The following is a 27512-nucleotide window of genomic DNA, read 5'->3' as shown; positions in this document are numbered from 1 at the left end:
TGTACACCTTAAAGATATTGATCTTTTTTCTTCTGGTTTGCATAGTTCCTGCCATGAAGTCAGCTGTCATTCTCTGTTACTCTTCAAAATGTGTTTCTTTTCTCTGCCTGCTTTTAAGATTTTTCTCTTAATCACTGCTTTTTAGCATTTTGATTATGATGTGCCTTGGCATGATTTTCATTATGTTTCTTCTGCTTGATGGTTTAAAGAGCTCCTTGGAGCTACAGATTTATAGTTTTCATCAAATTTGGGATTTTTTTGATCATTATGTCTTCAAATAGTTTTATGCCCCCGACTAGGACACTTCCACTCTCACTGGTCAGAAGAAGAATATTCTCAGAGTTCTTTGTGAGCTCCAAGAATTGTTCTGCCTACTGCTTTTTGACAGTTCTTTCCTAGAACCAGGTAGTTTCCTATCTAGTTTCCTCTCACATTTGCGTAGATCAGTATTCAGCCAAATACTCATGAGGAACCCTCTGTAGATATCTAGAGAGGTCTCCCACACACCCCTCTCTCTGTGCGTCTCTCTTCTCTGTGATATTGTGTCCCATAAGTTCTAGCTGCCTTGACTTCCCTGAACTCTGACCTCTGTCTCCTCAGTTCATTAAAACTGGACTTGGATTTCCACTCCATGCTGTGCAGGCTGGAAATTGTCTCCAGATAGCCAGGGCTATTGGAAGGCTCACCTGGTTTATGTCCCTTCTTTCAGGGGTCATCGTCCTGTACTACCTATTGTCCAATGTCTGCAAACCATCGTTTCATGTATTTTTCCAGGGTTCTGGTTGTTTAATGTAAGAGAGTAAATCCGATCCCTTTTACTCAGGCTTGTTCTGAAATGGAAGTCTCTCATGTGTTCTGTGTTTATGAACTTCCTTTAACACCTTTGGAGACAACCTGTTTGTGTGAGTAGTAAGGATGTGAATTGCATCTCTTGGTGGCTTGGTGGGTAGGTGGCCCAGTACCACTTTTGTGCTCAGCTGCAAGCTGGCCTTAAATATAATGGCTAAGTTTGAAGCCAGAGAGATTTGTGTTTTGGGGTCTGCAGTTCTTGCTTCAGTAAGGCACATTACTGGGGAAGAAACTTATCTGCAGGAAGTATTAACTGTGCTTTTTGTGCCTTCTTTTCCTGCCTGACATCACCCTTCAGTGAAGGACTACCAGCTGGTCCAGAAAGGAGGAGGACCGGAATGCAGCAACTCTCAGGCCCAGCTGAGCCAATACTCCCAGCACTTTGCCTTTATTGCCAGTCACCTTCTGCAAACCAGCATGGACAGCCATTGTCCCGAGGCAGTGGAAGCAACTTGGGTCCTGTCCCTGGCCCTCAAAGGATTATACAAAACATTAAAGGTAGTGGTGAGCTTCTTCTATTTGCTAATGAATCTGGCTGTGATTTAACACCTGCAGGGTATTAACTAGAAGGACATACCATCTGATTTCAATGGATGGTTAATCATAGGATCTTGATTATTTTTAGAAATAATTGGCACCTTGCACAAGGATAACTTTAAGGAAGAAACAGAGTTTTCCCAATAGCTGGTTCTCTGTAATTTTTCAGTCCTGCCTCATGGAACCAGGTACCACTACCTAATGGGCCCATAACCTTGGAAGATGAGAAGAAAAATTGACTGACCAGTTTCTCACTTGCCTCTGAACCACAGTCCCTTCTGGCTCATCCTAGGAAGAATAAAGGGGGCTAATATCTTACGGGATCTTGGAGCTATAGGTTTGGCATTTGGTGTAAGAGAAGACAGACAAGTTAAAGAGCTGGCCGATAATTGACATGGAGATGGGAAGCCTTGACTTGTGGGGAACATGATTCTTCTACCATCTGAGGGGCATCGATAGGGAGGATCTTTCCAACAGAACTAGCCATGAGAGAAGGATCTCATTTGGAAAGTTTATGCGTTCCCTGACTTTGGCAACACTGGCGAGGAGGCCGTGGAACGACTCAGGCACCACAAGGAGATTGGACTAGATGGCATTTCAGCTCTGGCCCAGCCCTGAGAGTTTATATTTTTAGGCTTGAGACCACACATCTGCTGTTTGCTGATTTCATGGCATTTATCACAATCTACTATTGTTTTAGTTGTTTACATTACAGTAGGAAAGAGAAAATAAACTCCCTGAGGGCAGAGACCATTTCTGTCTTTGAATCCTTCATTCTGTAAATATATGTCTATTTGTGGAGCACCAGGGGCCAGATGGAACTGAGTACGTAGTGTTGAACTAGAAAGAATGTCCCTGCTGTCATGGAGCTTTCAGCCTAAACTGCAAGGGAGACGACAAAGAGCCTGCAAGGAAATCCACCATGAGCCAGAAAGAGCCTTTCTGAGGAGGTGAAATCTGAGGTGATAAATAAGGAGTCTGGGCAGAGCATTACATCCTGGGAGAGGTCAAACTCCAGGCCTGGTTGTCAGGGAGCAGAAGGAACTACCTTAGGGCTTCAGGAAAGTGCCGAGGAGGAGATGAGACCACAGAGACAGGCAGGGAGCCTGCGGGACCTTGTCAGCTATGAATAGGGACTTGGATTTCAGTCTGCAGGGCAGTGGGAAGCTTTTGGAAGGTAGAGAGCAGGAGACGGACATAAAACCTCTGTTCTTAGCACAGGACTCAGCACGTAGAATATACGAAGCTTCAGAAATACTTGTTGAGTGAATGAATTAGAGAGTGAACACACTTAGGTTATGGCTCAGGTTCAGAGTTTCATCCTCCCCGTTGACTCTGGAATTTTCACCAGAAGGTGAACTGGGGCCACTAGCTGAGACTGGGCTGTGACAGAGGCCTGCTTCTCCCTGAGTGACCCTTACCTTCTTCACTCTGAGGCAGTTGCAGATCATTCTTTTTCTGTTTGACAGGCTCATGGTTTTGAAGAGACCCATGCTACCTTCCTTCAGACTGATTTGCTGAAGCTGCTGGTGAAAAAGTGCAGCAAAGGGACCGGCTTCAGTAAAACGTGGCTCCTCCGGGACCTGGAAGTAAGGGACCAGGGTGATTCCTGCTGCTGCTTCCTGCTGCAGATTTACTGGCCTGGGAGTTAGAACCACCAGTCAGTTACAGCTGGTTCTGCCCTGTGCACTCTCATCTGGTGCAGTTGTTAAAACAGTGTCTTATATTTGTCTTCCTTTTTGGAAATAGAGATTATGACACCTGTCCTCCCTTGTCAGGGAAAATGAATTTGATGTTTGTTCAAAGAATATTGGAAGAGAAGTATTTTGTGGAAACACACGGTTGACCAATTATATCATGGTAGTAAATCTGCCCTTGAATTATTATTTCCCTTTAAACTTCCTTTGAGCTAAAATCAGTTCCTAAATTTGTCCTCACTTATGTTTATTTTATGTAGGATTTTAGTTGATAATTTTCATTTTATTCCTTTTCGCCATAGGCCTTAGACTTTTCTTAGTGGAATTACTGTGGTTCCCTGGGGCGTTTCTGTGCCAAGCGTCAGCTTCAGGTCAGAAAAGGCTGCTTCTGTATGGGGGCGCTCAGCTGGTCATTCTCAGTCACGCAGAGGCCTGAGCTCCAGGAAGCAGCTCTCAGTTGCCACAGGAGGATTTGGTTAGGTTTTAGGAAAGTACGCTGAAACATATTAATGGATAACCTGGTGAGCATTTGAGCTCTTGTTCTTTAGGAAATATTTTAAAGTAAAATTTTTTTTACATTCAAAAACTTATATTTTTTATATTCAGAAAGTTTGAAAAATAGAAAAGAAAGAAAAACCCCAAATTTCATCCGCCCCAAACACAGCTACCGTTAGTATTATGTGTATTTCCTTTTTCTAATTTTTTTCCTTCTGTGTTTATATTACATACGTAGGTTTAGATTGTACAATGAGGCACACTGTTGAAATAAATTGAGGTCATGTGATGGCCACTTTTCTAGGCTGCTAGGTAGTTTTCATGACGACCATCTTTAATGGCTGCAGGTGATCCATAAAGATGGATTTCAGGTTTTTGCCATTATTAAATGCTTCATTGACCATATCAAGAGTATAGCTTTTTACATATTTTACATTATTCCTAGAAGATGAGTTACCAGGTCAAAAGTTATGAACATTTGTGTAGCTCTTTACATTTCACCAAAATGCCTTCTAAAAGGATGATAACAACTTACACCATCAGTGGCAAAGTTAAACACGAAGGTCCCGTGTAGTTTTTATTTATTTATTTTTTCAGTGTTCTTAAAGTCTTTTATTCTATGCACATATTTTTACAAAATAGGGTAATGCTATATAACATGGCTTTTCTCTAAATATCATCTAACAAACGCTTTTCAGAACCAATAGAAATTTGTCATTATTTGTAAGGAATGTTCCTTTGTGTGAGATGTGCACTAATCAAACTCCTACTGTGGGAAATTTAGCTTGTTCCCAGTTTTTTGTTTGTTTGTTTTTTTGTTTTGTTTGTTTTTTTACATCTTTATTGGAGTATAATTGCTTTACAATGGTGTGTTAGTTTCTGCTTTATAACAAAGTGAATCAGTTATACATATACATATGTTCCCATATCTCTTCCCTCTTGCGTCTCCCTGCCTCCCTCCCACCCTCCCTATCCCACCCCTCCAGGCGGTCACAGTCCCTTGTAGTTTTTAGTCAGCATTTCTTTGATTATAAGTATGGTTGAACATGTTTTCATATTTCTTTACTAATTTTACATTCTTTTTGTGAATTGTGATGTCTTTTAAAAGGTTCAGCCAGATATTTTCTACCCTTTGAGGGTTAAAGATCTCACCCACTAAACACTCATGTTCCTGCCCTGCCTGATTTTCTTTCTGTATAGATTTTGTCCATCATGCTGTACTCCTCAAAAAAGGAGATCAGCACTTTGGCTGAGCATGGAGAGCTGGAGCTGGATGAGCGAGGGGACCAGGAGGAAGAGGTGGAACGGTCAGTCAGCAGCCCGGGTGAGCCGGAGCAGAAAAAGCTGGACCCTCTCGAAAGCCTGGATGAGCCCACCAGGATATGTTTCTTGGTACGTTCTTGGGTCACGGTGTGGACTGAGGAAGGGACTCTAAGGAATGGATTCTCTTTGGCTTGGGCTGTGTTTTAGCCTCCATGTGAAAATGCTTCAGACTGATGTCCTGAGAATGCACTTCCTGGAGACTCAGTCGGTATTGTGCAGAATTCGTCCAGAGGGATGGAAAAGCCCTATTACAACAGTAGTTCTTAATGTTTGGGGGGTCATGGACCCAAAAGCTTTAGATCGTTTCTCCCATAAACTATACTTGCAAATAACTTTTGTAAAATTTTACATGTAATTTCAGGCCTGTCCATAAATCCCCAGGTGACAGTCTGTCCTCACAGTTTCTCAAGACACACTCCTACTTTCCCTGGATAATCCACTCTTCCTCAGAATGATGTGAAAATGGGCAAGGGCTTGGACTTCAAAGGGTCTAACTGTGTGAAGAGTAAACAGAGAGTATGGGGTGGATATAAGAAAAGCAAGTACAGTTTTTAAAAACATCAAAAGAAAGTCCAGTACTTAGATTTATGTGCCACTTAACAAACTTGAGTGCAAGGCAGCTGCTACAGAGAAGCTAGCAATGAATACAATTTGGTGGGTTATTATTGACTATTAACAGTACATTTGTTTGCATGACTTTTTTTTTTGGTGTTTCCATGTTTTATATCTTCCTTTGAATTTATAACAGTAATGCAGATTTTACAGTCCATGTTTTAGGGCTTATAATCTTTTTTAATTTTTTTATAATTTTTTATTTTTTTGTGGTACGCGGGCCTCTCGCTGCTATGGCCTCTCCCGTTGCGGAGCACAGGCTCCAGACGCGCAGGCTCAGCGGCCATGGCTCACGGGCCCAGCCGCTCCGTGGCACGCGGGATCCTCCCGGACCGGGGCACGAACCCGTGTCCCCTGCATCGGCAGGCAGACTCTCAACCACTGCGCCACCAGGGAAGCCCAGGGCTTATAATCTTATATACATGAAGTGCCCATGTGATGTTTTTAAATTATAACTTGTGGTAACTTTAGGAAATAATTGTTTTATCACTTTTGAGGTCAGATCATCAATAATGTGTTAAAGCAGTTTAAATTGTCTCTCTTCTACTTCCTCCTTGTGGCCTTCAGATGGCTCACGACGCCCTCAATGCCCCTCTGCACATTCTCCGGGCCATATACGAACTGCAGATGAAGAGGACCGACTCTTTCTTCCTGGAGGTTCAGAAGAGGTAACGGACATTTAGATGCAGCCAAAGTGTAGTGAGTGAGGCAACAAGTAAGGGCGGGACTCTGTTTACCTCCTGCCAACTAGATCTGGGTAAAAACTCCTGACGGGCCAAAGAGCAGTTGGTTTTCAGTTCTTCATAAAGCGACATGAAAGCTGGCTGTGCCACACCGCATGGCTCATCTTTGAGTTGTGCTGTGTGCTGCTTCTTTAGGAAGAGCTTTATATTCGCAGTCTGCCTCTTAGAGTAAACTCGTTGTGGGGGCAGAGTTTTGACACAGACGCCAAGGTTTCTCTCCCACGTCAGCCCAGGGAGCTAACGGTGCAGAGCAGGACCTTCTGGTACATTCTGGTCAAAAGTGTCCTTTCGTTTGTTTGTTTTTTCACTTCTGTACATTATTTTCGTGTTTTTTCTTCAAGAATTATTATAAAATTAACAATATACCCTTCCTCTCGGCCAAGAAGTTCAGAGCTAGTTCTCGGGCCCAGCTCTTAAATTTGTGGAGAACTTTATGTTTCTGCAACTAATCTCCTCCTCCATCCCCCACATCCTAGTTTTGACTTCCTATTCTGATTTATATCCAATTCCAATTTAATTTTCTTTCAGTTCATATTTCTATTTTCCCATATGTATTTCTTATCTACTGCCTCAAATCCTTTGTGAGATGAGGCAGGGTTGCATCAGTTAGGACACAGAAGTATCATGGTCAAGGAAGATGGAATTTGTTTTCCCTCTCACGGCACAGTCCAGAGGTAGGCAGTAGCCTATGGTGGGTGGGCGGTCTGCTTCACAAGGGACCCCGCACCCCCAAGGGTGCTGTCCTCATCTGTGTCCCCAGAGCTGGCTCCCCGACACCAGCTCTTTGTTCCAGCCCAGGGGAAAGGGGGAAGGTGGGGAAAGGAGCTCATCCTTAACCCAGTTGTTTGAGAGCAAGCTGCGGAAATGGCACACGTTACCTCACTGGCCTCCCGTTGGCGTGACCCTAGTTGCATTGCTGCTAGGAGGACTGGGAACTGTGTCTCCAGCTGGGTGATTGTGTATCTTGCTAAAACTTCAGGGAACTTTGTTTCTAAATGAAAGGAAGAATGGATCCTAAGGGATGGCTTGCATCTCTGCTTTGGGCACATGGGCATGCGTGCACGTTTGTGTGCCCGTTTGTGTGCGCGTTTGCGTGCACGAATAGATGAACACCGTGAATCTAGTGTGCAAAATATGGAACGTAATAATGTAATTGCAAAATAACAGGAAAATAACTCGGATCGGCATTTCTGCAAGTTTCACTGCAGGTTAAACTCTTGCCTTTCTGTAACTAGGGTGCCCAGCTTTGTGTTTCTTCCTCCTCTTCAGGTTTGACGGGGATGAGCTCACCACTGATGAAAGAATACGGACCCTGGCTCAGAGGTGGCAGCCCAGCAGGAGTCTGAGACTGGACGAGCAGAGCGCCAAAGCTGTGGATACAGACATGATTATCTTACCATGCTTGGTATGTTGCCCCACCTGGGAAGCAAGGTGTCTGCCCTGCCCCCACCCCAGTTGTGAGAAGGCCAGGCCTCTGTGACGGTGGTCTTTGGGTTGCAGTCCCGGCCCGCACGCTGTGACCAGGCCACCACGGAGTCAAACCCTGTGACCCAGAAGCTGATCTCCAGCACGGAGAGTGAACTGCAGCAGAGCTACGCCAAGCAGCGGCGCAGCAAGAGCGCCGCCCTCCTGCACAAAGAGCTCAACTGCAAGAGCAAGAGGGCTGTGCGCGACTACCTCTTCCGCGTGAACGAGGCCACAGCAGTCCTGTACGCCCGCCATGTGCTCGCATCCTTGCTCGCTGAGTGGCCAGGGCACGTGCCAGTGAGCGAGGACATCCTGGAGCTGAGCGGCCCTGCCCACATGACCTACATTCTGGATATGTTCATGCAGCTGGAAGAAAAGCACCAGTGGGAGAAGGTAATTAGGCAGCCGGGCTGGGCTCTTACCCCACTTGCTCTTCCTCTGTGTCCCTCCCAGCCCCCCGCTGGGGCGTTTGAATAGGCTTCCTCTAGGGAGTGCCTTCCTGGAGTGAGGTTACCTGTGTGGCTCTACAGCCCCCCAGACAGGTGTGAACGCAACGAAGGCAGGGTCAGGTCGCTGTTAAACTCTCCCAAGTACTGGCCTGGAGCCGAGCTCATGGCCTAGGCAGACTTGGTGCTCAGGGAGTGTTTGATGTAACAATCCACGAAACCTACCCTTGCAGTTTTCCTTTTTTGTTTTCAGACTTACGAGTCTAACTCTCCTCGATAGCCTGTCTCTTCTCATGTTCCCTAGGGTCTCACACAGTGTGAAGTCTGCGGGACAGGGTTAATTATGATTCTGACAGCCTGTTCCCGTAATACAGGAAGCCTTCCAGGAAGGTTTACGTCGTCTGTTTTAAACCATGGTTTCTAGAATGTCTACCTCAGGTCAGACACTCTGCCAGCACTTACACCTGTGTTACATTGTGACCCAAGGAGTTTTATTGGTGAACAAGTCAAGCCCGGGAGGCTTGTCCAAGGCTCCCAGCTTCTGGGTGGCAGACGTGGGGTCTTACCAGAGTCTGTGCATTCTCTTAAGTCCAGTGCTCTAATTTTTTTTTTTCTTTGGCCACACCTTGTGGCATGTGGGATCTTAGTTCCCTGACTAGGGATCAGACCCGTGCCCCCTACAGTGGAAGCACGAGTCCTAACCACTGGGCCGCCAGGGGAGTCTTCAGTGCTCTAATTTTAAGTTTCAACTTGACAAGTGGTGACCATCTTTTGTTTTGTTTTTAAATCACATCTTCGACTTGGTCTTTTGAAGTAGTGCTGGGTTACCAAACTTTCACAGGACTGGAAGCATCTCTTCCACTTCCTTCTGTGTAGAACCAGGGGACCCACATAGCAGAACTCAGGAGCCCTGGGCGCAGTCTCTAGCTGAACTACAAAGTTTTGTCACCATCTTCCCATGTTCCCTGCCTGTGTCCCACCAGATACTGCAGAAGGTGCTCCAGGGCTGCCGAGAGAGCATGCTAGGCACCATGGCCCTGGCTGCCTGCCAGTTCATGGAGGAGCCAGGAATGGAGGTGCAAGTGAGGGAGTCGAAACACCCGTATAACAACAACACCAACTTTGAGGTACGATCCAGGGTCGGCCAGACTCGCCCAGCCTCAGGGTACGCAGCTGGCAGGACCTGCAAGGGTTGCTGAGTAGCATGAATTTCATCAACTCCCACTGTGGCTCTTTCTGCCTGGACAGACATGGCCTAGAATGTGCTCCCGTGGTCTCAGCAGCAGTCCACCTCCCTGAAGCCAGTCCCGGGAATCCATACAAACAAGTCGTTTCTTCTCCTGACCTTGTTTTAATAGAAAGCAAGGGGCCACCCGGCCCTGGAGGAGAGATTCCTCTTCCTGCAGCAAGCTCCTTAGAGTGAGGCCTTGGTGTCTCTGGCAGAGACTTTGAGTGTGGGTCTGGGTTCAGCCCCCACTCTGTCCATCTCCTGATGACCTGGCCACACCTTGGAGTCTCCCACCCCTTTGTTTAATTACCCAGAACTGAAAAGCCGCATTTCTTCCTTCCTTAACTCTGTACGTGGAGAGATGTAGGCGTTTGGATGAGGCAGGAGGGTGGCGGCCTCAGTTATCCTCATTGACTTAATGCTGCTTGCATTTCTTCATCTCTTTTCAAAGTGTTGGTGCTGTCGTTCTGAGTAGGTGACGGCCTGTGGCCACAGTGGTGGGCGATAGAGAAACTAATCCAGGATATGGTTGTTGCCAGCTGAGGTTTCGTTTTGCAGACGTATAAACCTCCTCACTCTCTACCTTCTAAGCCTCTTTTCTTCCCCGGCTCCTAGGCTCTGTCCCCACTCCCCCAGCCCCACATAGACACACCTAGTGAGCTAGCGAGTTCTACCTGAGAGCCCTCAGAGTGATCACCTTACCTTCTCCACTGCCCTGACTCCTCCCCTTCCCTGGGTCCCTTCCTCTGCTCCTCTCTGATCCCCCACTGCTGGCCTGCCCCGGCCCTGGCCTTGCTGCACACCAGCTGTCACAGTGATCCTGGTACAGCACAAACCTAACCTAGGCTTTCTCCTGCTTACAACCTTTCCAGGGCTCCCCCTGCTGTCCAGACAAGTCTCAACGCTTCATTTTAGCACACAAAGCCTTCTGCATCTGTCCCTGCCAGCCTCTCCAGGGTCACGTCACCCCTGTCCCCATCTCCCAAGCATATGTGCACACAGAGCTCACCCTGTACCTCAGACACATCAAGCTCCTGTTACTCCCTGAACATGTCAGGCTTTCCAGTCAGTGCTCTTTCCTTTGCCTGGAATGTACCCGCCAGGTGCTCATCTCTCTCACCTGCCTCCTGCCATTCCTTCCTCCTGGACAGGCTGCTCCTGTGCCCCCAGTCTCCACAGCAACCCAAACATCCCTTCACTGGGACTCTTTTCTGCCCTCGCCTCCCCTCCCCTCCCCCCACTCCTTCGAGCTGTGCCCCAGGCTGCACAGTGTGCTTCCTGCCGTGTTTGCAGCCATGTGCGTTCTCCCCGACTCCGCTGGGCCGAGAGCTCCTGGAAGGCAGGGGCTGTGACGTACCCCTTCTTACGTGCCCAGTTTTAACTGCAGATTGGCACAAGGAAGCCTTCAGTCACTGTCCAGTGGCCAGCGATGACAGGAATGTCCTTGTTTGCCCTCCCAGGATAAAGTTCACATTCCTGGTGCAATCTACCTCTCAATCAAATTCGATCCTCAGTGCAATACAGAGGAGGGCTGTGACGAGCTAGCCATGTCCAGCAGCAGTGACTTTCAGCAGGATCGACACAACTTCAGCGGGTCTCAACAGAAATGGAAAGATTTTGAGCTTCCAGGTAGTAAATAAATACTGAGTTATACAGACTCTTAACGTTAAGTACCTAGAAGGGAAATTGTTGAAGGATTTAAAACTGTGTTGAATCTGTCTCAGTGGAAAGCGCTCACTTGCCTTTCCCTGTTGCTGCAGTGTCCTGACTTGTTTTCTGATTCTTGTGTGCCCCAGGAGATACTCTGTATTACCGCTTCACCTCTGACATGAGCAACACCGAGTGGGGCTACAAATTCACTGTGACAGCTGGGCACCTGGGGCGATTCCAGACAGGTGTGTGCTCTGGTCTTTCTGTTTGCATGATCTCCCGGCCTGGGACACTCTGGGGTTCGGTGCCATTATGTCACTGATCTTTGTTAAAATCAAAGCAGGTACTTTTCTCTGAGACTTCAACAAATATGTCCACAAGGCCCACGCACGTCCCTCGTGAATGTGCTGGAGTTGGCAGGTTGTAACTTCTAAAGAGCCATCTGTCAAGGCCTAGGAAAGATGCTTGTTCTCTTAGAATTTGCCAGGGCATTCTGCAAAAAGGAAGAACTGAAAGTGTTCCTATGTTGCTTTTACATAAGGCATAATTTCAGGTGAAATGTAAATGATCACAGTGGTTTCCTCCTAGTCATTAAAACTTGAGCAGTTTACATTTTTCAAATGTCTCTGTGTTGTGGGGGTTGCCAGGATTCGAGATTTTGAAGCAGATGCTGTCAGAGGAAAGAGTTGTGCCGCACCTCCCGTTGGCCAAAATTTGGGAATGGCTGGTGAGCGTGGCCTGTCGCCAGACTGGTCATCAGCGGTTAAAAGCCATCCACCTACTCCTGAGGATCGTGCGATGCTGCACCCACAGGTGAGCTGTCTTCTGGATACGAGTCCCTTGCTGGGTATTTGTATTGTGAATATCTCCCCCCACTTCGGGGCTTGCCATTCACTCTGTTAGTGGTGTCTTTGATGAGAAGTTTCTAATTTTAATGTCTTCCAGTTCATCACTCATTTCCTTTACGATAGAGCTTTCATTGTCCTATTTAGGAAATTTTTGCCTTATTTGACCTTGGGGTCATGAAGATAAAGCTTAATTATTTTTTCTTCCATATTTAGGTCTACAGTCCACATGGAATGAATTTTAGTGCATGATTTGAAGGGTAGGGTCAAACTTTGCTTTTTCTCACATGGATCTCCACTTAACTCAAAAGCCCACCTTTCCCCTCACCACACTCCAGTGCCATCTTTGTCACAGAGAAGGTGTCCATATACACATGGATCCATCCCTGGTTGCTTTTGTTCCATTGGTCTTTTTGGTTATCTTTGTGCCAGTACCACACTTAGATTTTGTAGCTTTATAGCAAATTTACGTTATCTAGCAGTATAAATCCTTCAACTGGTTCTTCATCTTCAAGATTGTCTTGGCTATTTTTACCCTACATGTCCACGTAAATTTTAGAATTAGTTTATTTCTTTCCCCCCCACCAGCTTTATTGAGGTGTAATTGACAAATAAAATTGTAATGTATTTAACGTATAGAAGGTAATGATTTGATACATAATACATTATACATTGTGAAAGGATTCCCACAATCGAGTTAACTAACACATCCATCACCTCATATGTTTACCTTTTCTTGTGGTATGTGACAACGCTTAAATTTCACCCTCTTGCTGAAATTTGCTTTTCAGCAAATTTCTGTTATGTGTTATAGTATTGTACACTATTATCAACTGTAGTCACCATGTTGTATAATAGATCCTCAGACCTTATTCATCTTGTAACTGAAAGTTTATACCCTTTTACCAGCCTTTCTCCATTTCCCCCACTTCCCAGCCACTGGCAACTACCATTCTAACTCCCCGTTTCTATAGGATTGACTTTTTTTTGGATTCCACATAAAAGTGATACCGTGCAGTATTTGTCTTTCTTTATCTAGCTTATTTCACTTAGCATAATGCCCTCCAGGTTCATCTATGTTGTCAGAAATGGCAGGATTTCCTTTTTTCTCATAACTGAATAATATTTCATTGTGTATATATACACCACATTTTCTTTATCCATTCGTCCATTGACAGGCATTATTTCCAGACATTGGCTATTAGGAATAATACTTCAATGAACATAGGAGTACTGATAATCTCTTTGAGATAATGATTTCATTTCTTTTGGATATACCCAGAGGTGGGATCGCTGAATCATTTGGTAGTTCTAGCTTTAATTTCTTGAGGAACCTCCATACTGTTGTGCATAGTGGCTGTACCAGTTTACGTTCCCACCAACAGTGCACAAGGGTTCTCTCTTTTCTCAACATCCTTGCCAGCATTTGTTTTCTCTTATCTTTTTGATGAAAGCTATCCTAACACAGGTGAGGTGATATCTTATTGTGGTTTTGATTTGCATTTCCCTGATGATTAGTGATAATCGAACACCTTTTTATGTACCTGTTGGCCATTTGTATGCCTTCTTTGGACAGATGTCTCTTTAGGTCATTTGCCTTTTTTTTTTTTTTGCGGTACGCAGGCTTCTCACTGTTGTGGCCTTCCCGTTGCGGAGCACAGGCTCCGGACGTGCAGGCTCAGCAGCCATGGCTCACGGGCCCAGCCGCTCCACGGCATGTGGGATCTTCCCGGACCGGGGCACGAACCCGTGTCCCCTGCATCGGCAGGTGGACTCTCAACCACTGTGCCACCAGGGAAGCCCTGATAACATTTTTGATATGTTTATTTACTATTGTTTTTAATATGGTCACACAATACTACATATACAGTTTTTAAATGTTTACATTTTATGTTGCGTATCTTGCTCTTTTCCACTTAACGTTTATCTTGAGATTTTTTTCCGCTGTCACTGGAAGTTTTTAACAACCATTTTTAAAGATGTGCAGTTGATTTACATGAATGTGCTTGAGGATATCCTTTTCCCCGGAGTCCTGGTTTGAAGTTGAGATGCTGCCCCTTTTTTTTATTTGCCATTGGTGAATATTTTGGGCTGTTTTGGGGGGTGTGAGGTGACTGGAACTGTCCTGTCCTGCCTTTACTGGATGGGGGGGCGGGGAGTGTTGGAGCTGCAGTGCCCGGCAGCTACCCTCGGTCTGTCTGACATCTGATGGGCGTGATCCCAGCAAACCATACCCCTCTCCCACAGCGACCTCTGTGACCTCATGCTGTTGAAGCCCCTGTGGCAGCTCTTCACCCAGATGGAGTACAGCCTGTTTGAGGACGTGACACAGCCTGGCATCCTGCTGCCCCTGCATCGCGCCCTTACCGAGCTCTTCTTTGTCACTGAGAACCGCGCCCAGGTGAGGGCCTGTCCTGCCTCCCCACCAGGTTCCGGGCCTCTGCTTCGTCTGCTGCCTGGGGCCAGCGCTGGGCCTCAGGTCACAGCCCTCTGAGAGCCCAGGGTGTCGTGGGGGCTTGGCAAACCCTCACAGGGAGACAAGCGTGGCCTGGGGCCCGGGGTTCCCCTCTCTCCTGCCCCAGGGAGCCAGGCCCTCCCCAAGATTGCTTGTTTGCTCAGGCCTGATGCCAAAGGGGGAAGGAAACTGCCCTGGATCGACCCTTGACAGCAGTGAGTTTGGGAAAATAAACCAACAGGTTCTTTCTTCTTCCTCTTTTCCCTCCCCTCAGCACAATAGACTCATTGACTGTGAGAGATGAAAGGGCCTTTCAGAACTCTTTAGCTTAAGCCCTCGTTTTATAGTGAGGAGACTGCGGTGAGTCAGGACACCTGGTTCCCCACCGTCCTGCTCCTTCCATGGCTCCCAAGGAAAGCAGGCAGTGAGATGTCTGGCAGAGTGGGCAGCAGTGTCCCACCCGAGTCTTCTGGGGCCTTGGGTCGTGGGTAGTGGGTGGGTGTCCGCTAGCAGGTGGCCTCTGACAGCTGCCCTCCGCTCTTTCCGCAGGAGCTCGGCCTGCTGCAGGATTACCTGCTGGCCTTAACCACCGACGACCACCTTCTGCGCTGCGCGGCGCAGGTACGCCCTCCCCGGGCGGCCGAAATTCCCCCGGCACCCGTGCAGACTCCACCCCAGCTTTACACGGAGCTCTGTTCCCAGTCAGCCACTTCCTACTGGTGTCACAGAGAGCAACGGAGCCCCATTTATCAGTGTCGTTCGTATTAAACTGTGGGGTCAGTAGACACTAGCAAGAATTTGTGGCTTTTACACCAGAACAACCAGTGCCTTAAATTGATAGTTTGGCTGATCCCTGAAGTTTCCATAGAGGATTTCAGATATTTTTGGATGTAACTTTCTTCCCTGGTAGGAGAACTCCTCTCTGACAGCTATTGGGTCTCAGGGCCCCTTTGTGCTTTTAAATTACTGAGGATCCCCAAAAGCTTTTGTTTATATGCATTATATATATTGATATATACTGTTAGAAATTAAATTAGATTTTAAATTTAGAAATTAAGTTAGAAATTAAATGCTAAACCCTTATCAATTTGTTTTTTTAAAATAATCTCATTCTATTTAATACTACAGTTGTGAAAAACAACGGTATTTTTCAAAACAAAATAATTTTTGAGAAGGGTAGCGTTGTGTTCCATTTTTGCAGATCTCTTTAATGTCTTCCTTAACAGAAGACAGCTGGATTCGCAGATCTGTTTCTGCTTTCAGTTGTTCTACTATCACACAGCAGCCTCTGGAAAACTCCACTGTATACTCGTGAGAGTATGAAAGTGAAAAAAGAGAAATAATGTCTTGGTATTATTATGAAAATTGTTTCCACGACACGGAGCCCCTGAAAGGGTCTGGGGAACCCGCAGGCTCCAGACTACATTTTGAGAACCTTAGGCTCACAGACTCCTTGAACATCGTAGAGTGTGTGGTCTGCGTCCACAGTGGACAGATGGGGACACGGAGGCTCAGAGAAGGGAAAGATTTGCCCGCAGTCTCACTTGAGGGGCATCCAGCTGGGACTCCTGGCCAGCGCCCTGCACTCTGTTCCTGGCAAGTTTTCTCAGTGAACCTACGGTCCTCCTACAAAAAAGGGTCAGAGTGCCTGCTTAGAAGCGGGCTTCCCCGTCCACTACAGAGGGGTTTGTGTGAATCGTCCTGACCCCGAAGGCAGAGTGAAAACTCCCTCCCCTCCCGACGGATGCCTGCCAGCCCTGCCATCACCACCCGTGGTGTCCCAAGGTTTCACACAGTGAAATCTTGACATTTGACCGTTTTGACACCGGAAGCTTTTGACACCACATCACATATTGCTGTGGCTCCTCCCTCACCTGCCGCTGTGTCCGGTCTCCTAATCCTCATTCTGACCCTCCCTGCAGCCTGTCCACTTTGCTGGACCGGCGCTCTGCTTCTTCTCCCTGCTTCCGCCTCTTCCTTCCCCAGCCCCTGCCCCCGGCTCCTGCTGCCTTGGCTTGGAGACCAGCCTTGGCCTGGCTCCAGGGCGTCTGCCTTCCCAGCATTGCTTCCCGGGGGGGCCCCCACTGGCTGTTTGTTTCTTCCCTTCTGCACTTTTGTGCTGCTGTCCCCATTCCCTAAACAGCTTTCCCAGACCCCCCCGCAGATGTGCCCTCTGAGCCCCCAGAACTGCACCTGCTCCTCTCTCGGGACAGTGATGATTCTGCCTACATTTGGAGTTTCCATGTGGACTTTCTTGATAGCTTTGTCTTTCACTCTAGACTGTGGTCCCCCTGGTGAGGGGAACCACATCTGGCTCGCGTCTGCCTCTCCCCTTCCCTCCTCAGGTGTTCAGCTGAGGGTCTTGTTCTGTCAGCAGTTAGTGACCCAGCAGGTGACCGGTTCTTGAGGTTGGTGATGACTCTTTCTCCCTCCACAGGCTCTGCAGAACATTGCTGCTATCAGCCTGGCCATCAACTACCCAAACAAGGCCACCCGCCTCTGGAATGTTGAGTGTTAGCCCTTGGTATGGTGTGCATGGAACTAGCTAATCTGTCCACAAGGATCTTAGAGCAGATGTCTAAACTCATTCGGGAAGATTCCTGTGGCGTTGGTGCCTGGCTCTCCTTGAGCTCCCCCTTCCACCCCAACTAGAATGCCAAGCCGCCATGTCTCCGAGAACTTCCCGTGTCACAGGCCAGGCACCCGCACGTACCATAGCATGTGAGAATAAGCAGACCAGTGCAAAATTATTCAGAAAGGGCAGGCAGCAGGCCCCTGAGAAGGTTGTTTAGAGGCCAGCCTCCTCCAGGGTCTGTCCCTGCAGAAGCCACAGCCCCAAGAAGACCTGGCTGCAGCCGCTCGGGAAAGGAATCTGTCTCCGTTGAGCTGGAACTGCCTGCACTTGACCTTCAGGGGAAGACAGGGTCTGCCCTGAGCCACCTTTCTCAGCAGGACCTCCAGCAGCAGCCTGGGAGCTCCTCCTTTGCTTTTGCTTCTTGAGACTGGGTCATCCAAACCAAAACCAGTGAGAGCCCCTCGGGGCTGCCACCTGGTCCCCACCATTCAGTACGGAACCCACTGCCGCACTGGCCCCCTGCATAGCCTCGGCCGTCCCGGAGAAATCCTTGGTGAGAACAAGTGCCCTTGGGAACAGCCAGCAGGCCGCCGTGCACGTCCACCCGTGCCCTGCTCCCAGCACAGCTGCGTTGTTTTAGTTGTTGTTTTAACATATTTCGGTTCCCACCTCATGTTCTTAGAAAGAACCACACCAACTCCCTTGAGAGAAGCTCGGGGGCCTGACCAGTGGATCGGTCATTCCGGGGGACAAACTGGTTTGTGTGAAAGTAGCAGAACTTGAAGAATACTCTTTAGCTTCTGTACCTAAAGATTTGAAATGTAATCACAGGATATCTTACCTTAGAAGTAAAAACAAACAAAACCACATGATTGTATTTCTGCTCCACGGTCGTGGTAGTCCATCACGTCCACCTCTGGGACTCTCCGTGGTTACTTGGCTGTCACTTGTCTGGCAATAACTACATTAGTTCTAATGAATGCTGTTTTCCACATTTTTTTTTAAATGGTTGTAGTCTTGCCCTGAAGTGCTGATTACTATTCTCTTTCCAAAGCCACGCTTTGGAGTGTGAGGCTGGGTTGGCACCTGTGCCATGGATAAGCCTCAGTGGGACTCGCCATTTGAAGAATGTTTGAGCCAGCTGCCATTTAAGGGCGGGGGTCTGGGCCCGAGCATGTCCCCCCACACAGGGCCAAACCCAAGGAAGGCTCATCATACCCAGGGCCAAGTTGAGCAGATCAGCACTAACATGGCCTCGGAAGCCCCCTCTGCAGGGCCCAAGACTCCTGGTCCCAGGAGCATCTCACCACAAGAGCACTTTTGCCTTCTGGGTCAGGAGGCCAAGGTGCAGCGACCTTCTGCAGCCCTAGAATTGGATTCTCAGCCCAGCCCCAAGCTGCATGTGGAGCCATTATGGAGGGAAGAATTCAAAGGAGACAGAAACAAACAGGACAGGTCCTGAAGCTCGGTGACCTGAAGCCCATCACCCTGGTGTCGGAAAGCCCTGGGCATGGCCTGGTGTCCCACGGTGTTGAGGTGTGAGGCGCTGCTGGCTTGGTAGAAGCCGCTTTCTCATCTTTTGCTCTGCCTGCATCCCCAGAGAAGGGCCTACACTCCGTACCACCCAGACCCGGGTGGGTCTCGCAGTGAGGAGGGAAATCACAGAGAAGTGCCGTGCTTGGGAGGAGAGGTCCCTACTGCGGGCTCGGGCTCACTGAGGGGCTCCACGGAAGGTCAGCATGGAGATGGTGCACTCACTGCTTACCCTCGCCATGCCCCCCACCTCCCCAATACCCCTCCGTGCCTCAAACTGACAGCAGCCACCAGCTTTGCTCCCCATGCTCCCTCCTGGAAGATAAACTGTAAATAAACGCTGGACTCCTCATAGCTTCTCTGTGTACACCACCCTTGCTATCCTGGTCTCTCTGTGTTCAGTTTGCACAGAATAAGCATCGGTTTCCCCTTCACACACAACTGCTGCTCTCTCCTGGGAGGGCCCTGCCTGGCCCAGCTCCCCTGCATCGCACCCGCCTCTGCTTCCAGCCACTGGGTGGCGCCGCTGAGCCAGGCCCCTCTCCCCTGGTCCCCAGCTGGGACAACAGCATCCGAAAGCGCGATTTCCATCAAGACCAACATCCCTCTGATCCTTCTTAGGCAGGACTGCCTGGAATGAGATAAAACTGGCAGGAATGAAGGTGTTGTGGAAACATGTGCCTAATCTATAAAGAAATCTGTTCCAAACCATGTATATTGTACAGACAGACGCTGTTCCTAACGAGGAGTGACTTATTTTCATCATCGTTTTTAATTTGTTTTCTTACAGGTTTACGATTTTGAATTTTTCTTATTTGGTTGAAGGAAAGAATTTTGATTATATCAGCTGAGTAAGTTCAGCCTGTATAAAGGATGTTAAGTTGTGGGTAAAATATGCAAATGAAGAGAAATATATTGTACAAATTCTATATAAAAAGGTACACTTGTGTGTGGGCTTTTCTTTTTTTCCTTCTGCCTCTCTTACAAAGATGATACCTGGAGTTTCTATCAAGTCCATCCTGATGAATTTCTAGAATCCCACGGCCTCAGGGTAGAAAGGAATCAGAACGGTTCTTAGCTCCGATACCCCTCCCAGCTGCACCTCCTGCCTTGACTATAGCCGTGCAGGAGATGCCCCTCCCCTCGGGGTTATGGTCTGGGGGGCTTATGCTCAGCCCCTGACCCCTGGGCCTGTCCGTCTGCACAGCTACTCAGAGGTTTGTGCACATACACGCGCTCTGCCCGGTCAGCTCCTCTCCAGCCACACACCCCAGCTGCATCCCAGGCACCCCTCACCTCTTGTGGCTCACAGGACCTGTGTGCAGCCAGCCGAGGGGAGGAAGGCAGGGGTCTCACGGGGCTGCTACCCATCCAGGGCCTGGTTTCCTCCTTGCCTGCCTCTGGACCTGCTCCTGACAAAACACGAGGCCGACGTCTGCCCATCCTGGGGTCTTGCGCTTCCTCCCTCACATCGCTGGTTTGCCACTTACTGCTGTGCCCCCTTCTCAGCCACTTTCCTAGTGCTGAGGGCTGTCTCATGAATTAGAGAAGAGAGACTTTGGTGGGAGCTGGATGTAACCAATCTTCGAGGCCCGTCTGTTCCGGCCTGAAAGCATCTTGACACATCCCCCCTAAAGCCCCCAGATTGCCTTCTGAGGAATCCGGGGCCAGGACCCAGGACCCAGACTCAGCCCTCATCATCCTTGAGGCCGGAGAGAAAACTGGATCAGCGTGGGGCTCAGCAGAACTGGGTGCTCCCAAGGCCTGTGCAGCCACTGAGTCCCTCTAGAGCCTGTGGGTGGTGCTTTCGCCCTCACCTGTCTCACAGCGTTACCTAAGCAACATTGATTGCTTGGGCCTGGAGAGGCTGGCTGTGTTGTGCTCTGTCCGTCTTAGCCCCGTGCTGCTGCTCTGACACTGCTTTTGCTTGGCTGGAAAGGCTGCCTGCTGAGATTAACCCACGAGTAAACAATAGAAGGTCACAGAGGTCCATAGCAATCTGAACTCAAGCCTTTTAGAACGGAAGGGAGACAGTTCAACCAGCCAAGCCTCCTCATTTGAGAAAGAACTAGAAGCTGTGAGAGGTCAGCTTGAAATCGCACAGGAAGTGGTAGCAGAGCCAGACCAGCTCAGCTCTTCTGACACACCAGCCCCAAAGCTGTCACCGTGGTAGGCACGCGTTCATTCATTCAACAAACAAATTTACTCAACCAATCAGCAGTAAGCCACCCGGTTAAAAACCCAGGCTCTGGCTTTAAATTCTGATGTTTTCAAGGATTTTAAGCCCCCCGGTGTTTCCTCTTCATATACTAAGTTCTCCAGTCTGCATTTTAATTAAAATGGTAATTTCTATTAAAAACAAAAACAAAACCAACCTCCGGATTGAAGCCAAATGTAAACATGGCCCTGTATGCCCTATATGGTGGACCCTGTCACTTACTACCCTTGCCCACCCACTCCCCTTCCCTGCTAACAGAATCCAATTTTTTTGCAGGTGGCGACTGGAGATACTTTAATCTCAAGAAAGATAGGACCTTACACTAGCTCCTGAGGAAAGTCACGATTGGTTTAAATCCGTCTCGGTAATCTCATTTCTATTTGCTGAATGTTCACTTTTCCAGCCCCTCCCACAGTCAGGGTACCTGTGTGACCCAGTTCTGGCTAAAGAGAATTCAGCTTAAGCCTGTTGGGAGGCCTTGGGGAAGGGATTTTGCCCCGGCCCCCACTTGTTCCTCTTGACTGTGGTGAGAGAGCACCATGCTTGGCACTCCCGCAGCAGTCTTGCTGCCACGGGGCAACCTCCAGAAGTGCGTGTGTGAGTGTGTGAGAGAGAGAGAGAGAGAGAGGGAGAGGGAGAGGGAGAGGGAGAGGATGAGAGAGAATATGTTTGTTGTTGTGCGGTCTCTTCCAGCTGAAAGCAATTCTGACCCAAGTTTATGCAACAATTTGGCTCCAATAGTTCGAAAAAATGTCGTAGTTCTGTCTCATCACGTCAATACGAAAGGTATATGGAAAGCAAATATGTAAAAATCCCTGAAATAAAATCAAAGAGACTTCTGGCAGTGTCCAGTCAAGCCACAGATGACATTAAGCTGCAGCCATTGCCAAGTTGTTATTCTCCTTTCTAGGGATTCTCGGTACGGAGCTTTGCTCATGCTCAGTGAAGTGCCAGACTAACTTTGGAGGCGCTGCCCTGGATTTACTGGGATTTCTTCAGTTGCAAGTTAAACCCACTCTAAGCTAACTTAATTTAAAAGAGAATTTATTGACTTACAAAACTGAAAAAGCCCAAGTTGCATCTGGCTCCAGGCAAAGCTAGATTCCAGGTCAGTCTGTCTGCCTCTCCCCCTCCCTCCCCTGCTCTGCTTCTCTCTTGGGTTTTCACAGAGGTGAAGGTGAAGAACCAGGTGATGGTTCTCCCCCTCCTTTCCAACCTGACCACTGCCCACCACTGACTCCCCAGTGGCGACAGCCTCTCACTGTCTCTTCATGTGATGCTTCCCTGAGTTGTTAACTGATGTTTTCTAGCCATGATTTAAGTTCATGTTTACCAAGCTACTTGGGAGACCCATGAGTTTGCAGGTTGTCAGCCCAGAACTGCTGAGCAGCACAGCATCCATGACAACTGGGCAGGAGATGTGCCGGGAGAGCCCCACAGAGGTGTGCTGTGGGTCACACCAGCACACCTGCTCAACCACTCAGCTACCCTGCCGGGCAAGATGCCCCTCATCCATTAGTGGTATAGACGTTTCCCATACAGAAGTGGAGAAAAACATCCAAAAACAACCGATCTAAAAAAAAGGTTACATGGAAAAGAATGAGCACGGGTATACCAAGCAGATGAGACCAGAAAATCAGGGTCATTTAGTATTAGGCAATGCAGTTCAAGACAAAAAATTTAACTGGACCAAATGTCATTTTATGGATCAATATTTTCTGCGGATAAAGAGTGTAATTTGTGGGACTTCCCTGGTGGTCCAGTGGTTAAGACTCTACGCTCCTGATGCAGGGGGCCCGGGTTCGATCCCTGGTCAGGGAACTAGATCCCACATGCCACAGCTAAGAGCCTGCATGCTGCAACTAAGACCTGGCGCAGCCAAATATATATATATATATATATTTTGTAAGAGTGTAATTTGCAGTTAAAACAGTTTTCTGTACCAAATCCCACCAGAAATTGCATAAGGCAAGCACTGCTAGAAATGTGTGGAGAATTGAGCAATTGTAACGGAAGGTAGGTGACATCCTTCTCATTTACCAGCAGGTTATTTGAAAAAAAATGAACAGCAGAGTTGTAAGGAAGCTTTCATGACAAAGCTCCCCTTCACCGAGACTGCCCATGGAGAGAGAACCTCCTGAGAAGGAGGGCAGTTGACCCTCCCAGACCTTGACTCTCCTAGGCCTGCCTCCCGTCCCTGAGGGTCCCCTTCCGGGTGGACCATGTCATGCTCCCTGGGGGCCTTGTGCTCCCTTTGCCCTGCAGGCTGGGTATGGACATAGGCCTTCCTCTTACTGCACATGACACAACCAGGGCTGGACTGGGCAGCTCATCAGGCTTGTCAGATGGTCAAGGCAGAGCAGGCAGGAGCCACAGCACAGCCAAATCTACCACAGGTGACTGGCTAGCTCTGGTCATCAGTCAAAGGATGCGAGGAAGTGCCCTTCAGGATTCAGAAAGGACAGGAGCTACCTTTTCCTCTCTCTAAAGCACCTTATACTGGGATGGATTGGGAGTTTAGGGTTAGCAGATGCAAACTGTTATATGTAGAATGGATAAACAACAAGGTCCTGCTGTATAGCACAGGGAACTATATTCAGTACCCTGTGATAAACCATAATGGAAAAGAATATGAAAAAGAATGTGTGTGTGTGTGTATATATATATATATGTATATACACACACACATACATATATGTGTGTGTATATATATATATATACATATATATGTATAAATAACAGAATCACTTTGCTGTACAGTAGAAATTAACACAACATTGTAAATCAGCTATACTTCAATGAAATAAATTTTAAAATAAATAAAGCCCCTTACACCAGCCCCTGCTCCAAGTCCTCACTTTCTCTCCCAGGTCCAATTCTTCCCAGGCTGATGGGCAGTGGGAATGTCTAGTTCCTACAGGGGCACCTCCACTCAACTTCCCATCATGCTACTAACAGGCTGGCTAGACCACAACACAATCACCCACCGTCTCTCTGTTCAAGAGTCTTACAGCAGTTAATAGCACTGCTCTGTTCCTAAGTAAGTGTGGGTGCGTACCTGTGCTTGTGTGTGTACATGCAGATCGTGCCCATAGAGAAGGCCTTCTTTCCCAGTGCTCATGGATAATTCCTAAAAATGGATCCTATTTCGGGCCATTGTATTAGATATGCTGGACATCACATCTCTTCCCATATAATCTTTCTAAGGGAACCTGACCCCATTCCTAGCCCAGCTGGGGGGGTGGTGAGCAAGTAACCATCCATTATGGCCACAGGTGATTGGATCAGGAGTGAACACCTGACCCAACTTACGGCAATCAGACCCTTTAGGAAATAAGGATTTTAGGACACAAAAAACTGTGGCAAACTGTGGATCTAAAGAGTTACGTAAAATTGGGGTTGGTGGTCATGTTGAGCCATGTTCAAGTGAATGAAACTAATCTACAGAGTAGATATTGGAGTAGATGAAAAGAAAGAGGTTCAGTAAGAGATTCCCAGCCCTAGAATAGCTTCCTGGTTCTTTCTTTTTCCTCTGAAGTCCAGCTATTGTTCCTCCACTTCATTTCTGTGAGAGTGTTCCCCTTTTTACTTGACTTAATGTGAGTGGGTTTCTCAATAAATATTTTAAAAACAGAAATTGGGTGATGGAAATACTCTGAAATTAGATCATGGAGATAGTTGCACAACATGGTAAATACACTAAAACTACTAAATTGTGTTTGACTTTTAAATGGTAAATTTTATGTTCTATGAATTATATCTCAATGAAAAACTTAAAGCAGAAATTATATGCCGTTAAGACCAGATGTTATTAACAAAAGGTTTAGAAATCTAGCCACCAGAACAAGGAAACGGAAGGGAAGGGAACTGTCATAGGTCATTCTTGGTGAAAAAGAAAATCCACACTGCAATTACTATTTTGAAGTTAATGACAGTGAAAAAATATAAAAATTGTGCATGTGGAGGGTGGTCAAAGCTTTATTCAAGGAAAATCATAACCATAAGTGAATTTTTACTAACATAAAGAAAGCAGAATTAAATGAACTAAGTGTTCATGTCAAGAAGTTAGAAATCAAAAAGCAAAATAAACGTAGGCAAGATAACAGAAAGGAATGAATGAAGATTAAAAATAAAATAATAAGATTTTATTTATTTATGTATTTTGGCCGCGCTGCGTGGCATGTGAGATCTTGGTTCCCTGACCAGGGATCGAACCTGTGCCCCCTACAGTGGCAGCACAGAGTCTTAACCACTCGACTGCCAGGGAAGTCCCCAAATAATAAAATTTTAAAAAGAAAAAGCAGAGAGGATAAACGTGGGTCCTAGACATGTCAGTCACAAAGCTTACAGGTCCACCATCCTTCTTAGAGACAGCCATCCCGTTCCTGCCTCTCTGCTAAGGGAGGGGGCCCTGGGCTGCTCCTTAAACAAGAGAAGCTTCTGACAAGAACTCCAGTGAGGTCCTGAGCAATGGAGGCCCAGGATAGCCAGGCATAAAGAGCTCTGTCCAACAGAGGCAGTGTCAAACAGCATGACATCAAAGATGGGAGCCATAAAGGAGAGATGGACAACTTAGACTATACAAAAGTTAGAACTATTGCAAAGGAGAGGAAAGCTTGAAAGCATGCTGGGTCAGATGTGGAAAACAAAGTTTGATTCCTACCTCACACCTTACATCAATATAAATTCCAGAGAAAGAAATACAACTGGCCAAAGAACATATGAAAAAGAATGTGCAATCTCATTTATAATGGAAATGTAATTCAAACAGTTGTTTTATCTATGAGGTTCACAAAAACTAGAAAATTCTACCTTACCCAGATCTCTCACACATTGCTCGTGGGTGTGCAAACTGATGCAGCGTTTCTGCAAGATCTAAGTAAATGCTGAGTATATTTACCCTTAACTCAGCAATTTCACACCCAGGAACGTATCCTGCAGAAACCTTAGAACATGTTCACAAGTGTGTGTGTCTCTCTCTCTTTTTTTTTTTTTTTTTTGTGCCGCACCACACCGCATGCAGGATCTTAGTTCCCCGACCAGGGATTGAACCTGTGCCCCCTGCGGTGGAAGCGCAGAGTCATAACCGCTGGACCGCCAGGGAAGTCCCACAAATGTGTCTCTTTGTTATTCTGTTGAAAGAAATTTGGGAAGCTCACAAATATATGAAAATTAAATAACATACTCCTAAATAACCAATGAGTCAAAGAAGAAACTGAAAGGAAAATTAGAAAATGAAGTGAATAAAAATGAAGACACAAAACACCAAAGAGCAGCTAAAGCCATGCTTAGAGGAAATTTTAAGCCGTAACTACCTACATTAAAAAAAGAATGATTTTAAATCCGTAACCTAACTTCTACCTCAAGACAATGGTAAAGTAAGAGCAAACTAAGCCTAAAGAAAGAAGAATGAAGACTGGAGTGGAAATAAATGAAATAGAGTTAGAAAAACAGAGAGAAAAATCAATGAAATCAAATCCTGGGTCTTTGAAAAGATAACCGTATTGACAAACTTCAGCTGAATTGACCAAGAAAATAAAAAAGAATACTCAAATTACTAGAATCAGAAATGAAAGAAGGAATATTACTACCAACCTTACAGAAATAAAGTGGATTATAAAGGAAGGCTATGAACAATTGTATGCCAATAAATTAGATAACTTGGATGAAATGAATAGATTCCTGTAAAGATAACAAACTACCTTCAGGAACCCGGGCCCCTGGCAGTGAGAGCGCCAAGTCCTAACCACTGGACCACCAGGGAGTTCCCAGAAATAGAAAATCTTTAACAAAATATTGAATTAGTAATCAAAACACTACTTACAAAGAAAAGCCCAGGACCAGATGGCTTCACTGCAGAATTCTACCAAAATTTAAAGAATTCATACCAAAGAAGTCTTCACAAGCTATTCCAAAAGTGGAAGAGGAAGGAATACTTCCCAACTCATTCTATGAGGCCAGTATTACCCTGACACCAAAATAGTGAAGATAGCACCAGAAAAGAAAGCTATAGGCCATTATCTCTTATGAGATTGGATTCAGAAATCCTAAACAAAATACTCGCACAAATCCACATCACAGAAAATAATTATACACCATGAGCAAATGGAATCTATCACAGGAACGCAAGGTTGGTTTAACATCTGAAAATCAATTAATGCTCTACACCATATCAATGGAATAAAAACAAAAACCACAGGATCATCAAAATACACAGAAAAGGGCTTCCCTGGTGGCGCAGTGGTTGGGGGTCCGCCTGCCAATGCGGGGGGTGCGGGTTCGTGCCCTGGTCCGGGAGGGTCCCGCGTGCTGCGGAGCGGCTGGGCCCATGGGCCGTGGCCGCTGGACCTGCGCGTCCGGAGCCTGTGCTCCACGGCAGGAGTGGCCACAGTGGTGAGGGGCCCATGTACCGCAAAAAAAAAAAATATACACAGAAAAAGCATTTGACAAAATCCAACACCCTTTCATTAAAACAACAAACTAGGAGTAGAAGAGATCTTCTATAAAGGGCGTCTATGAAAAACCCACTAACATCATACTTACTAGTGAAAGACTGGATGCTTTCCTCTTGATATCGGGAGCAACACAAGGATGTCCACTCTCACCACTTCTACTCAGCATTGTACTGGAGGTTCTAGCCAGGGCAATTAGGCAAGAAAAAGAAATAAAAGGATTCTGTATTGGACAGGAAGAAGTAAAATTATCGCTATTTGCAGATGACATGATCTTGTATGTGGAAAATCCTAAACAATTCACTAAAAAACTACTAGAACTAACAAATGAATTCAGGAAGGTTGCAGAATACAGAATCAATATATATAAAAAATCAATTATATTTC

General features: G+C 46.8%; 1 protein-coding gene across 2 annotated transcripts in view; it reads left to right on the top strand.

Moving 5' to 3' along the window:
* The window catches only part of ZZEF1 (zinc finger ZZ-type and EF-hand domain containing 1), a 114666-nt gene extending 95279 nt beyond the window's left edge, over nucleotides 1-19387 (top strand). The window contains exons 43-55 of one of the 2 annotated variants that reach the window (XM_082860183.1): nucleotides 1148-1347; nucleotides 2856-2975; nucleotides 4779-4970; nucleotides 6081-6181; nucleotides 7526-7661; nucleotides 7757-8116; nucleotides 9153-9296; nucleotides 10858-11026; nucleotides 11194-11292; nucleotides 11695-11860; nucleotides 14140-14293; nucleotides 14897-14968; nucleotides 16785-19387. In XM_082860183.1, coding sequence (XP_082716309.1) covers nucleotides 1148-1347; nucleotides 2856-2975; nucleotides 4779-4970; nucleotides 6081-6181; nucleotides 7526-7661; nucleotides 7757-8116; nucleotides 9153-9296; nucleotides 10858-11026; nucleotides 11194-11292; nucleotides 11695-11860; nucleotides 14140-14293; nucleotides 14897-14968; nucleotides 16785-16865 — 1994 coding nt within the window. In that variant the 3' untranslated portion in view covers nucleotides 16866-19387. Of the gene's footprint in view, nucleotides 1-1147; nucleotides 1348-2855; nucleotides 2976-4778; nucleotides 4971-6080; nucleotides 6182-7525; nucleotides 7662-7756; nucleotides 8117-9152; nucleotides 9297-10857; nucleotides 11027-11193; nucleotides 11293-11694; nucleotides 11861-14139; nucleotides 14294-14896; nucleotides 15320-16784 lie in introns of those variants that run through there. The other variant, XM_082860182.1, reaches the window with a different exon arrangement.
* The last annotated feature ends 8125 nt before the right edge of the window (nucleotides 19388-27512 follow it).

This window comes from Leucopleurus acutus (assembly GCF_964270905.1).
Source record: "Leucopleurus acutus genome assembly, chromosome: 19".
Classification (NCBI taxonomy): Eukaryota; Metazoa; Chordata; class Mammalia; order Artiodactyla; family Delphinidae; genus Leucopleurus; species Leucopleurus acutus.
This window is presented reverse-complemented; position numbering and strand designations above follow the sequence as displayed.